Here is a 15,497-nt window from a genome sequence, read left to right as displayed (position 1 = left end):
GAAACTATTAAATTTATAGAAAAAAAAAAAACAGAGGAGAAAATCTTTATGACACTGAATTGGGCAAAGATTTCTTAAACACCAAAAGTCCAAAACTACAAAAGAAAAAATGAATAAAGTGAACTTAATGAAGATTAAAAACTGTTGTTCTATGAAAAGCAGGGTTAAGAAAAATGAAAAGCTAAGCAACAGACTGGGAGAAAAATTCTGCAAAACTAATCTTGAAAAAGAGCTCATTTCCAGACTACATAAAGAACTCACAGGCTCTTTCACTTGGAACTTCTACAATCCATTAATATGAAGCCCAGGAATACCTCCTCCCTAATTCCAAAAAAGTGTTAAAGAGTTAACTGATTAAAAAATACACACATACAGACATACAGGGCGGGGGGGGGGGGGGGGCTGCAGCACAAGAGCTCATGAGAAGATGTTCAACATCACTAACCACTGTGGAAATAAAAATTAAAATCACAAGATAACCATTATATACCCACCAGAATGGCTAAAATTTTTCAGATTTATAGACTGAGAGTACCAAGTGCTTGCAAGGATATGGAACAACTGGAAGTCTCATATATTGCTGATAGAAATGTAAAATGTTACAGTCATTTTAAAAAAACCAAGTAGCAGTACCTTAGAAAGTAAACCATGTATTTACCATATAGTCTCTCCATTCCACCCTTAGATACTTGGCCAAGAAAAATAAACACATATGTCCACACAGAAACATATTCATAGCTAAGGGTCAGTGATGGAGGATAAAGGCAATATAAAGCATACTATGGTTATTACCATAGTACCTGTTTTGTATCTCGACTTTATCAATGTGAATATCCAGTTGTGATACTATGCTTTAGTTTTGCAAGACGTTATCATTGGGAGAAACTGGGTAAAGAGTATACATGATCTATTGTGCCATTTCTTACAACTGCATGCAACTCTATAATTTTCTCCTAAGTTTAATTAGAAACAAAACTTGTTCACACATGTATTAGCAACATTACTTAGAACAGCCCTAGGGGTGCCTGGGAGGCTCAGTGGGTTAAAGCCTCTGCTTTTGGCTCAGGTCATGATCCCAGAGTCCTGCTCCCCACCCCCTCTGCCTGCCTCTCTGCCTACTTGTGATCTCTGTCAAATAAATAAATAAAATCATTAAAAAAAAAAATTAAAAAAAAAAGAACAGCTCTAAATTGGAAGCAAGTCAAATGTCCATCCCCTGGTGAATAAACAACTGACAGTATATCCAACCTGTGAAATACCACTCGGAAATAAAAGGGAACAAATATTAATATGCAACAACATGGAGAGATCTCAAAAACATTATGCTAAGTGCAAGAAATAAAACACCAAAGACTACCTACTGTAAGAGTCCATTTACAAGACAAGGAGTGTCAGAAAATAGAGCAGTGACTGCCTGGAGGATAGCCTGGGGGAAAAACTGGAGTATAAAGGGACAAGGAGAAACTTCAGTGTGAAGGAACTTTAGCTCTTTTTATAGTTTGATTATTATGGTGGTGGCTATATGATTATATAAGATTACCAAAATTCATACTGTATACATTAAATTGGCCAATTTCATGGAATTTAAATATCTTAAAATATAAAAAGGAGGAAAAAATTAAGACTTAGAAAATTAATACCTGTTAGCGTCCTTCCTGCGTTCAAAGGAGGAGCAATGACTCTGAAAAGTTTCTGCATTAAAATTAAGAAGAAAACAATCACCATCATTTTCAAAAAAGAATTACATTTTCAAAAACATAATCAAGAATCTTATATTATTAATCACCTTTCTCTGACTGAATTAGGTATTTGCTATTGAGATTATATATAAAAACTTTTAATGTGGCCATGAACTATTATCAAAGGATCACTAGGGAAACAATTGGTCTCATATTCCTCACTCAAAGAAACTATTTAATAAATATCAGTTAGATGAAGGTCTTTGTTGAGATTGTAATTTCTGATACAAAATATCCCTAGATTATTCGAAATGCTTTATTTAAAAAAATAGTAAGAAAATGAAGGGATTAATAGCCTACCAAAATGGTAATGAAGATTACTTTAAAATGTAAACATCTGAACAACAGTAGACACAAAAGGAAACATTATTTAAACTAAAGTACAATCTCTGGAAAGGGTAAAACTGATAACAAAACTACATTGGCCTTCCTCAGAGGGAGTTCCCCGTTTGGGAGAGGACAGACCCTTAACACTGGGAAATGCAAATTAAACTGTTTAGTAGCATCAAAAAGCCCCCAAAACCAATCCATATTTTCTTTCCCAGGGAAACCCTAAGTCCCTCCCCGCTCCCCCACATTTTGTTAAACTGGTACCTTTAGTTCTGGCTATACAGTAAAGTACCCTTTACTAAGTGCTCCTAGTAATTGTGTGAATAAACTTTATCTTTTGTGCTGTCTTTGGTCAGTTAATTCGCAGCCCTCCCTCCACCACCTCCACTCTAAATTGCTAGAAGTAAAGTTTCTTCTCTGAACACAAGGCACTACTTTTATCTCAGAAGGAGTCAAAGCTAGAACTAAGGAAAGATTTCAGAGACTGTGGTCGTCATCTTAAATGTGATGACACTGTCATTCTAGAAAACCTAGAAAATTTCCAAGAGGCAGGGCACCTTTTAATTTAGACCTCTTTAGGGGTGCCTGGGTGGCTCAGTGGGTTTAAGCTTCTGCCTTTGGCCCAGGTCATGATCTCAGGGTCCTGGGATCGAGCCCCTCATCGGGCTCTCTGCTCCGTGGGGAGCCTGCTTCCCCCCTCTCTCTCTGCCTGCCTCTCTGCCTACTTGTGATCTCTCTCTCTCTGTCAAATAAATAAATAAAATCTTTAAAAAAAAAATTTAGACTTCTTTAGTACAAAAGTAACTAAACATGGACAAGTGATTTCCCTGTGGGCAAAAAATTATAAAAAAGGAATCAAAGAGTGCCGGGTTTAACCTCCCATTGCTAGCTAACCTATCCAAATCACTATTTAATAACAAATACCAAGCTCTTTCAGAAAACCATCAAACTTGAAAACTTCTCTTAACACAAAACAAGTCACCCTTAAGAGCTCAGCAGTCCATCTGAGATGTATAGGTATAAATGCAAACCAGACTTTGAAGAATGAAACACACACACCAAACTAAAACTTAAAAAGCCCTAATAACAAAAACCACGCAATCATTTTTATCACCATAGAATGTATTGAATCAGAATCTGTTTCTAAGGATTATTTTGAGACAAACTAGAAATTGTAGAGGCCACTTTTGGGCAACAGGCTTAAGCAATGGAAATCGATCAAGGTCAAAGGGCCCACAGCTCCTACTGAGCAGAATGCAAACAGGTGGTGCAAACAGTCTCATTAGGTGACCCACCTCGAAACAGCCACCAGCCCTAACTGACCAATTACAATAAGGCACAGTTCCTAAGGTTACCAAAAAAGAGAAACTCCAAACATCCCCAAATAACTGTGGCCCCTCACCATTGCCTTGTCGCAGTCTCTCCTTTGCCTGCCACTCCCTTGCAGTGTATTTAATAAACTTTTATCTCTTTTGTTCTTTCTTAGGTTAAGTCTTTTGCCTCAGACAAAACACCACAGGCCCCTATCCAAGCAGAGTAATCTTTCATTTTGTGGCTGCCCCCATGTGATCAGGAGACCCCCATAATTGAGATGCCTCATATTTGGTGGCCCATGTGGGGACCCTTTGTCCTCCCACGGGTCTCCCCAGATTCTTTAGGAATTTCTCGGGACGTTCCCTCAGTGGACCATCTAATGGGAGCATCTCACAGAAATTGCATTAATTCTTCCTAATTGTGGTTTAGTAGTGAGACAGAACATATTTTTTATGTGCAGAGAGGTCCTGGACCTCACTGAGGATGCAGCCGACCTCTCTTTCCAGGGAAGTACTGGACTTTGATGGGGAAGCAGCTGAGAGGTGGTTAAGTGTAAGGAATACTTACTAGACACACAATCAGAGTCAAAACCAGGGGAAGAGGGCTGTGGCACTCATTCTGGAAACTGACCAAGAGAAGAGAGGTGCAACCAAAACTGGAGGAGTACTGAATTAGAGTGATAATCACCTACCCAGTCAAGTGTATTTAAGGAAGCCTAGAATATCACAAGATACCTGTTGGCTTAGTAATACGGGAGACAGGTTTGATGGCCATTATATATGCAAAACAAAAAAAGTTGCTTGGATGCCTTCCGCAGATGAGCCACATAATTAGTCATTGTAAGAAAACAATGGGCTGGCAAGGTACTATATAAATCCACAATCCATTATCTACAATTCTGTCCTCAATTTAAGGCAAATAACAAGATGGATATGGCATTTGGTTCTTTTTAAAATAAGCCCAAATGCTTTTTAGTGGTAAGGAGAATAAATTCTAATGCATGCTATAAACGCTGAACTGGAAAAAGAAACAAATCAGCAATTAACAAAGAATGATCTTTCACCGTTATCAGGACCTTCCTTCAGCACAATGTATCTACAAAGAGTATTTCTCAATAGTACATTTACTACAAACAATAAGTATATAAAATAAATTTCTTATACATTATGGAAGATGTACAATAATATCAAAAATCTTAAAAAACAACAACTTAAAATCTAACAGGCAAGCATTACCTTTAATTCTATTTGTTCCCTGGGATTTAAATACCTACTTATGCAGATAAAAAAGAAAGCAATGGCAGAAGGTATGAAATTAAAGGGTACTTAAAGTCCCAAGCTAAAATGGGTGCAGGCCTAATAATAAATCTACAAGAAATTAAGTGATTGGATGAAAATAGAAACCATTCAAAGGCAATGGATAACAGGAAAAAGCCATCAACAGACAGTATTAAACATGTGTCCAAATTTGGAAGTACCTTACCTCCATTGGACTAATAAATTCATTCATGCCTCTGTTGTAGACATAGATCATAGCATCATAGAGACGATTTTCCCAACACATGAGAACTACCTGTAAAAAAGAAGAGTTGGTTATTCCATACAATTCAGTCTCACCAATTATTTTCCTTAGAGCTTTAACAGTGGAGAAAAACGAGTACTCTTCCCTAATTTTTCTTAGTCCTTCTCTGAAAAAAACTGAAGTACAGTTGACCCTTGAACACCATGGAGGTTAGGGGTGCTGACCTCTCCCAACCCCTGTAGTCAAAAATCCATATATCACTTTTGACTCCTCCAAAACCCAACTACTAATAGCCTATAGCTGACCGGCAGTCTTAATGATTAACAGTCAAGCAACATCTATTTCATACATTACATGTACTGTATTCTGTTTTCTTACTATAAAGTAGGACAAAGAAAATGTTATTGAGAAAATCATAAGGAAGAATAAATATATTCACACTACTGTGCTGTATTTTTTGAAAGAAATCCACATATGAACAGAACTGTTAGTTCAAAATCACGTTGTTCAAGGGGGAACAGTACTCAAACACAATGCCAGGGTAAGAGTTGTTGGAGGTTCAATATTACTTTTAATTATACAATAGCTACTTTTAAACATTCCCACGGTCTATTTTTTTCTCTATCCACCCCTTTTCCATATTCATTTTACCCTTGGTCAATAGCTCTACAAATTATTTACTGAACATCTATATTCAGGCCCACTGCCAGCATCAGACAAACCCAGACTTGGTCTCTACCCTTACAGAATTACTGCTCATCTTGACACTAACCAAAAGAAGGGAGGGGCACAAAAATGGTGTGAGCTCCAACTGGGGGAGATACTCAGTTACACATTTAATTCATTCACAAATGTGATGTGTTACAAACACAATTTGTGTATGGAGTATTCAAGTCACCCCCGAGGAAGCAATATTTAAGCAAGGGCCAAAGAATGCACATATATGAGCCAAAATCAGAGATGGAATCTAAGGACTATGCAGGCTGAAGCAGTAAAGATGAAAGTCTCAAGGCAGCAAGAAGCTTGAAGTGTTTAAAGCTGGAGAGAAATTAATTTCAGAAACTATTTAGAAGAGGAACAGCGACGATTTGCAATGTACCCTATATCCCGCTCCTATGAAGGCTATATTATACTACAGTGTGGAGGGAAGAGGGCTGAAGTAGACGAGGAGAGGGTGGCAAAGGAGAATAAGGAGCAGCAAGAGAATTAAGAGGAAAAACTGAAGCAAAGGGTCATGGGAGAGTCTTTGCAGACTAAAGCATATTCTGGGCCCTCTTCTCTCGTCTCACTAGCCTCTCTCAGCCAGTGCTGTGTTCATACATCTCTGTACTGATGACTAACATATTTACCTCCCCTCTGACTCATACATCCAACCACTTATTTGATATCTTTACCTGAATGTGTAATAGCTATCTCAAAATAAAATGGCAAAACAGAACTCCTGATTTTGTCTCTCAAACTTAGACCTAACCAGTCTTCCAGTCTTCTTAGAGGAATCACTATCCACCTTTATCTCACGCCAAAAAACTAAGTATCATCCTTAAATTCTCTTTCCCACACTTCCACACCCTTCCATCCAATTCATCAGCACATCAATCCTACTGCCAAAACATATCCAAAATCAGGCCATCACTCTCCAATCTCACTGCAACCATTTCCTGGACCCGTGCCTAACTAACCTCCCTACTTCTGTACTTGGTTCCCAGCTGCATTCTTTTAGCCCTAAAGCAAACCAGAGTCATCTTGCTTAAAACCTTTTAATGATTTCCCAGAGCACTCAGAATAAAATGGGAAAATCTATACCTTGCCCTGAAAGGTCTAAATCTCTCCTTCAACCAAGCTCCCAACCTGTTTGCCTTTTATCTGTAATGTTAACATTCAAGGCATTTATTTTTTATTTTTTGCATTAGTTATTGCTTTTACCTGGAACAATCTTGTCCAGGATCTCTCTGCATTACTGATTTCTTCTTGTCATTTGGATTTCAGACTCAATGTTATCTCCTCAGGAAGATTTTCTGCAGTTAAGCAATCTAAGATAGTCTCACATTCTCTTTCTATATACTGCCTGACTTTTAACATCACTTATTTTTTTTATACTTCTGCCTTATCTGTTTACTCTCAAACTTTTGGGCTAAAATATAAGCCTCTGAGAGGGTAAGTGTTGTCCACTAGGGTCACTGAAACCCCTCAGAACCTGACAATCAACGCTTCTTGAATTAACAAACATGCTACAGAAAGAGTAAGTAAAATGTGAAAAATTGGATTTGATATAGTGGACATGGAGGGCATTGCTGACTCCACCGAAAGCAAGTCTGGAAAGTTATTAGGATGTGGGAAAAATGGAAGTACAACCTAACAATGCTTTCAGGACTTCTGGCTGTGACTGGAAGAGTGACATGGGGCAGTAACCCACAGGGAAAAAGGCCTCCTATGGAGAGACGGGAAACTGAAAAGAAGATTTTTTAAATTGTTTTAACCAAAAAAAAAAAAAAAAAAAAAAAGATTAGAGAATAGTTACATAGTGTTGGGGGAAAGCTAAAAATACTGGGAAGACAAGAAATGAGAAATTTCTCTTATACTGGTGATGGGTGATAGGTAAATAAAACTAGATTGATAGCATGCTCTCAAATCACTGGAACTATTACTTGACATGAAAACTATGTCAAATTACCCACACAGCAAAAAGGAATACATAAAAGAGGATCTGGCTTTACTTTGCAATCTCACAGCCGTTCATAAAGAGCTTCCAGGAAGAAAACAAGAACCATTTCTCCAAGCTGTTTACTTTATGTGAATCTGCACATTAAAACAACAACAACAACAACAACAACAAACTACTACTTTTGGTCTTCCTAAGATCTTTTAAGTCATCCATATTCTAGCTCAACAGGGCTTACTTATTAGCATCTTTGCACCTCTGAGCCTCTGTAGGAGGAGCACGCCCATTACTAGGACTAATATGGAACTCAAGCGTTAAGAGTGAAATGTCTAAGGCAAAGTATATACTGCTCCTCAGTTAAAGACTGAAACCTATTGTGGAGACCTCAGACAGACTGGAGGTAGGTTTACAAACAATGGGCTGGCTGATCAGGCCAAGACATCTTGTAATTTGCTTCTTATACTATATCGTGCGTTTCAAAACTCAACACATGAAAGTTATCAACTCTGGACACACAAAGTAGCTTTTTGAAAAATGGCATTGTACTCTGAGAAGTAAAAATACTCCTTATTCACACAAGAGTACTCATAGTTGAAATTCACTCGCAGGTGAAAACTGTAGCAGTGAAAAAACAAATGGATGAAGAAGGGTCAGTCAGTAAGCATCTACCGAACAACTACCAAATGTAACTTTATGCCAGGTACTGTGGGGGATGTCAAAGAAATAGAAGACTCTTGACTCACAGGAGTTCATAATCCTGTTTTCATTAAGGAACAGTCCTAAGAAATATATTGACAAATACAAGTTTAAGAGACATCTTACCAAAAGTGCTCAGAAAATAAATGGGGTTGATGGAAGGGACAGTGGGGCCCAATCAGTCAGACAAGTATAATCAATAAAGGAATGGTGTGTATTCTGTATATTAGTGATTTTTCTATAAACTCACCTGCTGAATATCTAGGCTGGTGATATCCATATGTACAATGAGGGCTTCCACATTTTCCATTAACTTCTTATCTTGAAAGTGAACAATCAAGTCTTTCATTACCTGTGGGGTCATCCCCACCAATTTATCACTTAAAATATATGGCTCAAGGCACTCCAAAAACACTCCTTTGGCCACTGAATTCTCACTTAGTTTGTCATACATTTGGCTAAATAAAAGATCCCTGCAAAAGAAAAAGATAAAACACTTTTCGGAATCTTCTGAGCATTCACTAAATTCAGTCTGCTGTTTCTCCTTTTTCCTATTTCAACTGACAAGTTTAACAAAAACAGTAACAATACTAGCATAGAGCTTTATATTGTGAAAAACATTTTATATGTAGTATCTTAATGAATTCCCCCAATATTTTTACAACCAAGAAAAGCTGAATAAATTACTTGCAGAAGGTCGCATAGCCAACAAGTGATAGAATCAGAATCTGAACTCAACCTTCTGACCTAAATCCTCTGTTGAGTCTATTATGGCACACTGCTTTTTTTTTTTTTTTTTAAGATTTTATTTGAGAGAGAGAGAGATCATAAGTAGGCAGACAGGCAGGCAGAAAGAGAGGAGGAAGCAGGCTCTCTGCTGAGCTTCTCGAGAGCCCGATGCAGGGTTCGATCCCAGGACCCTGAGATCATGACCTGAGCCAAAGGCAGAGGCTTAACCCACTTAGCCACCCAGGCACCCCACACTGCTTCTTAAAGACAATGGTGATGTCAGTGGGTAGTATAGTGAACATGACAAAGTAGAAAAAATATGAAAAAGACCTATTCCTAGGGATACCTAGCTGGCTCAGTCAGTACAGCATGTAACTCTTGATCTTGGGGTAAAGATTACTTAAAAAAAAAAAAAAAAAAAAAGGACTATTCCTAATTTATCCTTTCTTCTTCCCTGATACCTAAATATTCCCAACTGATCTCCAGAGTCAATATATTTCTTTACCTAGTTCTTTTTTCTTTTTTAAAGATTTTATTTATTTATTTGACAGAGAGAGATCACAAGTAGGCAGAGAGGCAGGCAGAGAGAGAGGAAGGGAAGGAGGCTCCCTGCTGAGCAGAGAGCCCGATGCGGGACTGGATCCCAAGACCCTGAGATCATGACCTGAGCCGAAGGCAGCGGCTTAACCCACTGAGCCACCCAGGCGCCCCTCTTTACCTAGTTCTTATCCCTTGCTTCCTAAAGGGTTTGGGTAGTGATTGTTGATGAAGAAGGAGAAAATGTTCATTTAAAAAAATATATCTAGAATCTATCTTATTACAGAAACAAATTTTTAAATTAATCTAAATGCACCATACTCAATAACTGTTATATTTATTCCATATTTCTTCTACAAATAGTCCATAAATAATTTTATACTCATCAGAGAATTCCAAATTCTGCTTTCTGCAACATTATGTAAGCCATCATCATTCTAAGATACTACCTACTGTTTAAACTTACCATTTTGTCTAACTCACAATGTTTCACCAAACTAACACATCGGGATTTACTTAAGTATTCCCGTAGTGTTGGATATATCACTTACTTCCAGTATTCTACTGTCATGAGTGATGCCACAATGAACATCTACCTAGTCTTTCCCGTTTGGGGGACTTAATTCCTCAGTCATTCTACTTCTAGAAATTCACCTTAAGTCAAAAGATGGGAAAAATTCTGCGGCAATTTAAAATGTATTGCTAAATCATCTTCAAAAAGTTTCACAGCACCAATTTATATTGCCACCAGTAATGTAGAACTGTACAGTTTCACCAACAATTAGGTTTGGTTTTTCTACCAGATAATTTAATAAGTGTAAATGAGGGGCACCTAGCTGCCTCAGCAAGTTAAGTGTCTGACTTTGACTCGGGTCAGGATCTCAGGATCCTGGGATCAGGCTTCCTGCTCAGCGGGGAGACTGCTTCTCCCTCTCCCTCTGTAGCTCCCCCTGCTTGTGCTCTCTCTCTGTCAAATAAATAAAATCTTTTTTTTGAAAAAGTACAAATTAAATAATAACACTGTTTTTAATTCTCTGATGACTGGTAAAATTCAATGTTTTCCATGTTCTCATTCATACATTGTACTATTTTATTATCATTTGCCCAATTCATTCATTCCCTTCTGTTGTTTAAGAAAAAAGAAGTGCTCAGTCTCCTGGGTGCCTCAGTTCGTTGAGCATCCATCTCTTGGATTGTGCTCAGGTCATGGCCTCCTAGGTCCTGAGATTGAGTCCCTGTTGGGGCTCTGTGCTCAGCAGGGAGTCTGTTTAAAGATTCTTTCCTTCTGCTCCTCCCCCTCAACTCATACGTGTGCTATCTCTCTCTCAAAGGAGTAAATAAATTGTTAAAAAAAGAAAAGAACTAGGCTAATTCTATTTATCTGTTAAGACTATTTATTTGTTTTTTACTGAATGTGTTATCTCCTTACATGTGCATCATGTCACTTGTGAAAAGTGGTAGCTGGTTCCTCTGCAGGTTTGATCTATCCTAAATTCCACAAAAAGATGAAGAAAGAATCTGGAAGGAACAGGATTGGAGCCTTGCCTCATGTGAAGTCCTGGAATGGGACAGATGTTAAGAGAACTGGCTACAAATGCACCAGAAGCACATGCCACTTTTCAATAAACAGTATATGCAATATCCTGGGAGGGAAATCCATATCCATTTATTTTTTCCTCATATCCACAAATGTAATTTTTACATCCATTTTCCCCTCTGTTACATATTCCTCATGTAAGTTTCATTTTAATCAATAGTTCATCACATTTTTGTGATTACCAATTATGAACCAAGTAAAAGAAACTGAGATTAATGAAACTTTATTGCAACAAAGATAAAGAGTAACAAAGTAACTCTAATGAATATAAAGAAAATGCCATATTTGCCAGCACTTTCACTCTGTAATGTGTTGTTAAAAACAACATGCTAGGGAAGATAATTATATATTTTAGTTCAATACTAAAAACCCTAGGGAGGAAAATTAAAGAGTGAGAAATTCAGTAAACAGAGCATAAAAGATGACAAAGCAAGCAGTCCTGTAACAAACAGCAGCATGTAATGCTAGTAAGATTAATGGCCAAAACTATATGTTTCTTAACCAGTCAGAGCCTATAAATAAAGACGCAAGAAAAATAAAAGTCAGCAACTCCTATTGGTATCCCTACTTTAACAAATAAATAAATAAATAAATAAATAAAAGTCAAAAACATGTTCTCATCATTTTGGGAGAATATTTATTAGATCATCAAGGAAGGAAGAAGAAAGAAAAGTACATACAAAAATAAAAGTGTTTAGCTCTTGTGTTTCTTTTTTTTTTTTTTAAACATTTTATTTATTTATTTGAGAGAGAGAGAGCATGAGCAAGGAGAAGGTCAGAGGGAGAAGCAGACTCCCCGTGGAGCTGGGAGCCCGATGCGGGACTCGATCCCGGGACTCCAGGATCATGACCTGAGCTGAAGGCAGTTGCTCAACCAACTGAGCCACCCAGGCGCCCTAGCTCTTGTGTTTCTTTCTATATTTAGGAATTATACGCCAGGGTGCTGGCTTTGTTTCCTGAAGTCCTAACCTCAAACTGCTGTTTATCGCTTCAAACTTAGACACCCTGCAGCCACTGTAACACAAAATCCATTCTGAGTAACTGAGAGCCAAAGAGGTCTTCTTTCTACATAACTTCACTTTACGTTTATGCTCATATTAAAGACATTATCTGGGGTTTACCATTCATAACTTCAAATTGAAGAAGAAAATGGCCAAATTCACTTTGTGCATTATCAATTTTGCAATTTTAAAAATCTGAAAAAGTAAGCTTTGATTTTAAGTACAAACTCAGACTGTCAGAAAGGGAGCAAGAGCATTAATCCTTAATACTTGCCAGTCTGAACAACATACATAACCGGAGCCAGGTAAATAAATCCCCTGTCAATATGAGCAGGACTTAATAACTCAAAGTTGATCTGGGTTGCTCTCCTTATTTATAAAAGTAATGGCAAAGTTCGAATGAACTCTAAGAAATTATGTTCAAAATGCCCTATTCTCTGACATAAGTACCACAGTTTGTGAAGCTTTCCTTTAAAAAGGCACTCAATTCTGGTAATGGTTGTACAACTCTGTGAATCTACTAAAAACTACTGAATTAGGGGCTTCTGGGTGGCTCAGTGGGTTAAAGCCTCTGCCTTCGGCTCATGATGCCGGGGTCCTGGGATTGAGCCCTGCATTGGGCTCTCTGTTTGGTGGGAAGCCTCCTTCCTCCTCTCTCTCTGCCTGCCTCTCTGCCTACTTGTGATAAATAAAATCTTTAAAAAAACAAAACTACTGAATTATACACTTTAGAAAGGGTGAATTTTATGGTATCTGAATTATATTTCAATATAGCTGTTATAAAATAAAAAAGTCATGGCATCTTTCCCCCCTAGCTTTGATGTTTAAAATAGTAACATGCAGTTATCAAGAAAACAGCATCTAAAACATCCAGTTTCTCAACCACGCTAGATAATTACGATCTTTCTGTTTCTCAAACAATAATATTAATGTTGAACAAGAATAAATAAACACCCTGGCTCTGAAAGGCCACTTCTGATTCACTTTAGATTTAACAGAAATATTTCTGGTTCAGATTTATACATAATTCAAGTCATCTAAATGGTGTCTTCTTTTTGGATATCTGTTTACAGTGATATAAGCTCAAAGTGGTCAAGATCACACAGCACCTATTTTGTATTAGGGCTTAATTGATATTTAATTCACATATAAAAACAAAACCTATTTTTAAACAATGTTCAAAATTATTATTATAGTTCAAGTAAACTCTGGACCTATTTTCAAAATAAACTGAAATTAGGCCTACCATTTTATAGGCAAAATGACAAATCATTAAATGTCCTACATAAAGCTTAAGATGTATCTTTTGTCTATACTAAAAAGAAAATACACACTACCAAACTGAAAGGAAATTGTGAAAGAAATCAAATTATGCAAACAAAAGTCTTCGAAAAACTTCCAAAAAGTACAAGTGAATTTCCTGTCATTTGTGATTTTAAACAATTCACAAAAAGACTATAAAACCAAATTTTAACCAAAAAAGAGGTCTATGACATACTGGTCAGTATGCCTTAAAGAAAAAAAGAAATGTGGTTCCTGCCATAGTAAAGGGATTTTACACTACAAAAGAATTCTTAGGTATAAATGGGAGTACAAATATACAGTAGTTCAATTACTGTTACTCCTGGATATGGGGTTCTAGGAAGTAACAGAAAGTAACAGTGATCATAGTTACTCATATGTTACTCAGTCAAAATCAGTTCAGAATGTGTATTGTGTTCATAACTGGACTCACATAAGAAACAGTATCTGAAAAAGGGGTGACTATAAAAACAATGTACTCTATCAAAAGATATTAAGATAAAAAGCATTAAGGGGCTAGGATTGAGCATTTAAGTGAGGACCCTAGAAGTGGAAGAAGTTACCTGAAATTAGCGGAGTATTATACTACGTTTTGTAAAATTTTATTTGTGTTATGCACAAAGCTTTCACTCTTTTTTTGGTAAAAGATTATTTATTTGTTTGTTTGTTTGTTTGAGAGAGAAAGAGAATGTGCGAGCATGAGCATGACGTGGGCAGGGGCAGAGCCAGAGGGAGAAGCAGACTCCCCACTGGCAGGGAGCCCGACACAGGGCTTGATCCCAGGACTCTTAGATCATAACCTGAGCTGAAGGCAGATGCTTAACCAACTGAGTGACCCAGGAGCCCTGGTCTTCAGCCTTTGAAGATGGAATCCAGAGAGGAGGAAGTCATACTATTTACACTACTTTCCCAGGAAAATATCCCTGGATCTAGGCATGTCTGAGTGTACCTAGTATGTATGAGTGGGAGGAAGGAGAGAGAAAGGTAAGAGCTGGGAAAAGGACCCTTGAGATCTTCCTTCCTTTAAAGATTAGGAATATACTATAACTGCTGGAGTTTCTCTCTGAGATCTCCAACAACAGATACAAACAGATACTGTATTTGTTTCCGACACAGCCTGAAAAAGAACATGCTAAGGAGTCAGGGGAATATAATGGAAAGGAAGAGGTTGGTAAAAGCAAAGAAATAATAAATAAGTCCTAATTTGGTTAAAAACCCAGACCAGATCTTATCTTCTAGGTTATATGCTATGAGTTAATGAAGTAATTATTGCATTCTCAGCCAGTCCACAGACTATTGCATACAGCTGGAAATATTTCCTTTTCAAATCATATAAACAAGAAAAGCTTCTCTTTCAGAGATATTTTGGAAACAAAACAAAATATTTCTGAAAGAACTCATTTTTTCATTTCCCCTATATCATCCTTCATCTTACAACTACTGGGGCCATTTTAACTCTACACCACTGTGAGATTAGTATTCACCTATCCACAATAGCGACTGTAAGTCACCCCGCAGACCAAGAGGTAGAATTATTTCATTAATTCATCCATCAGGTACTGAATAGCTATTTTGTGCCAAGTACCATTCTAGGTAGAAATAATACATTTTACAAATGTATGCCTTCTTAATCTAAACAAAACTCAGTCTTAAGTACTTTATTTTATCTCATAATTATGTCAATTTGAAGATCTGGACTGATTCCAGTACTTATTAGTATTCAGTACATCTCTACATTTCAAATTCCTCATCTGGAAATGAGAAAAACATTACCTTACACAGCAATTATGAAGATTAAAGAAAATATGTAAAACTGATCCATAAACTATTGAGCCGCTTTAAAAGATAAATAACATGGGAGTATGAAAGGTGGGGTAAAGAGAAAACCAAGTTACGAAAAGCTGTTATGGCTCTTAGCAAGAGAGGAGATATTATTATTTTAAGTGTGAAAAAACTGTAAACTAGCAAAGATCAGTTAATTTGTATAGTTACCATTTAAACCCACAAAGCCATATCAAGAGTTTATTAATACTGCTATCTTTTCAACAAAAGGCTCTAAAAACCAACAGAAA

General features: G+C 37.1%; 1 protein-coding gene across 5 annotated transcripts in view; it reads right to left on the bottom strand.

Annotated features, from left to right (window-relative positions):
* The window catches only part of VPS8 (VPS8 subunit of CORVET complex), a 247,168-nt gene that overhangs the window by 150,720 nt on the left and 80,951 nt on the right, over positions 1-15,497 (bottom strand). For all 5 annotated transcript variants that reach the window (XM_032875548.1, XM_032875551.1, XM_032875549.1 and 2 more), the window contains 3 exons: positions 8,510-8,732; positions 4,866-4,955; positions 1,641-1,692 (listed from right to left, as the gene is read on the bottom strand). In XM_032875548.1, coding sequence (XP_032731439.1) covers positions 1,641-1,692; positions 4,866-4,955; positions 8,510-8,732 — 365 coding nt within the window. The remainder of the gene's footprint in view (positions 1-1,640; positions 1,693-4,865; positions 4,956-8,509; positions 8,733-15,497) is intronic.

The sequence above is a fragment of the Lontra canadensis genome, unplaced genomic scaffold (assembly GCF_010015895.1).
Source record: "Lontra canadensis isolate GAN:19392208 unplaced genomic scaffold, GSC_riverotter_1.0 scaffold56, whole genome shotgun sequence".
NCBI lineage: Eukaryota > Metazoa > Chordata > Mammalia > Carnivora > Mustelidae > Lontra > Lontra canadensis.
Note: the sequence above shows the minus strand (reverse complement) of the source record. Positions and strands in the feature narration are given on the sequence as shown.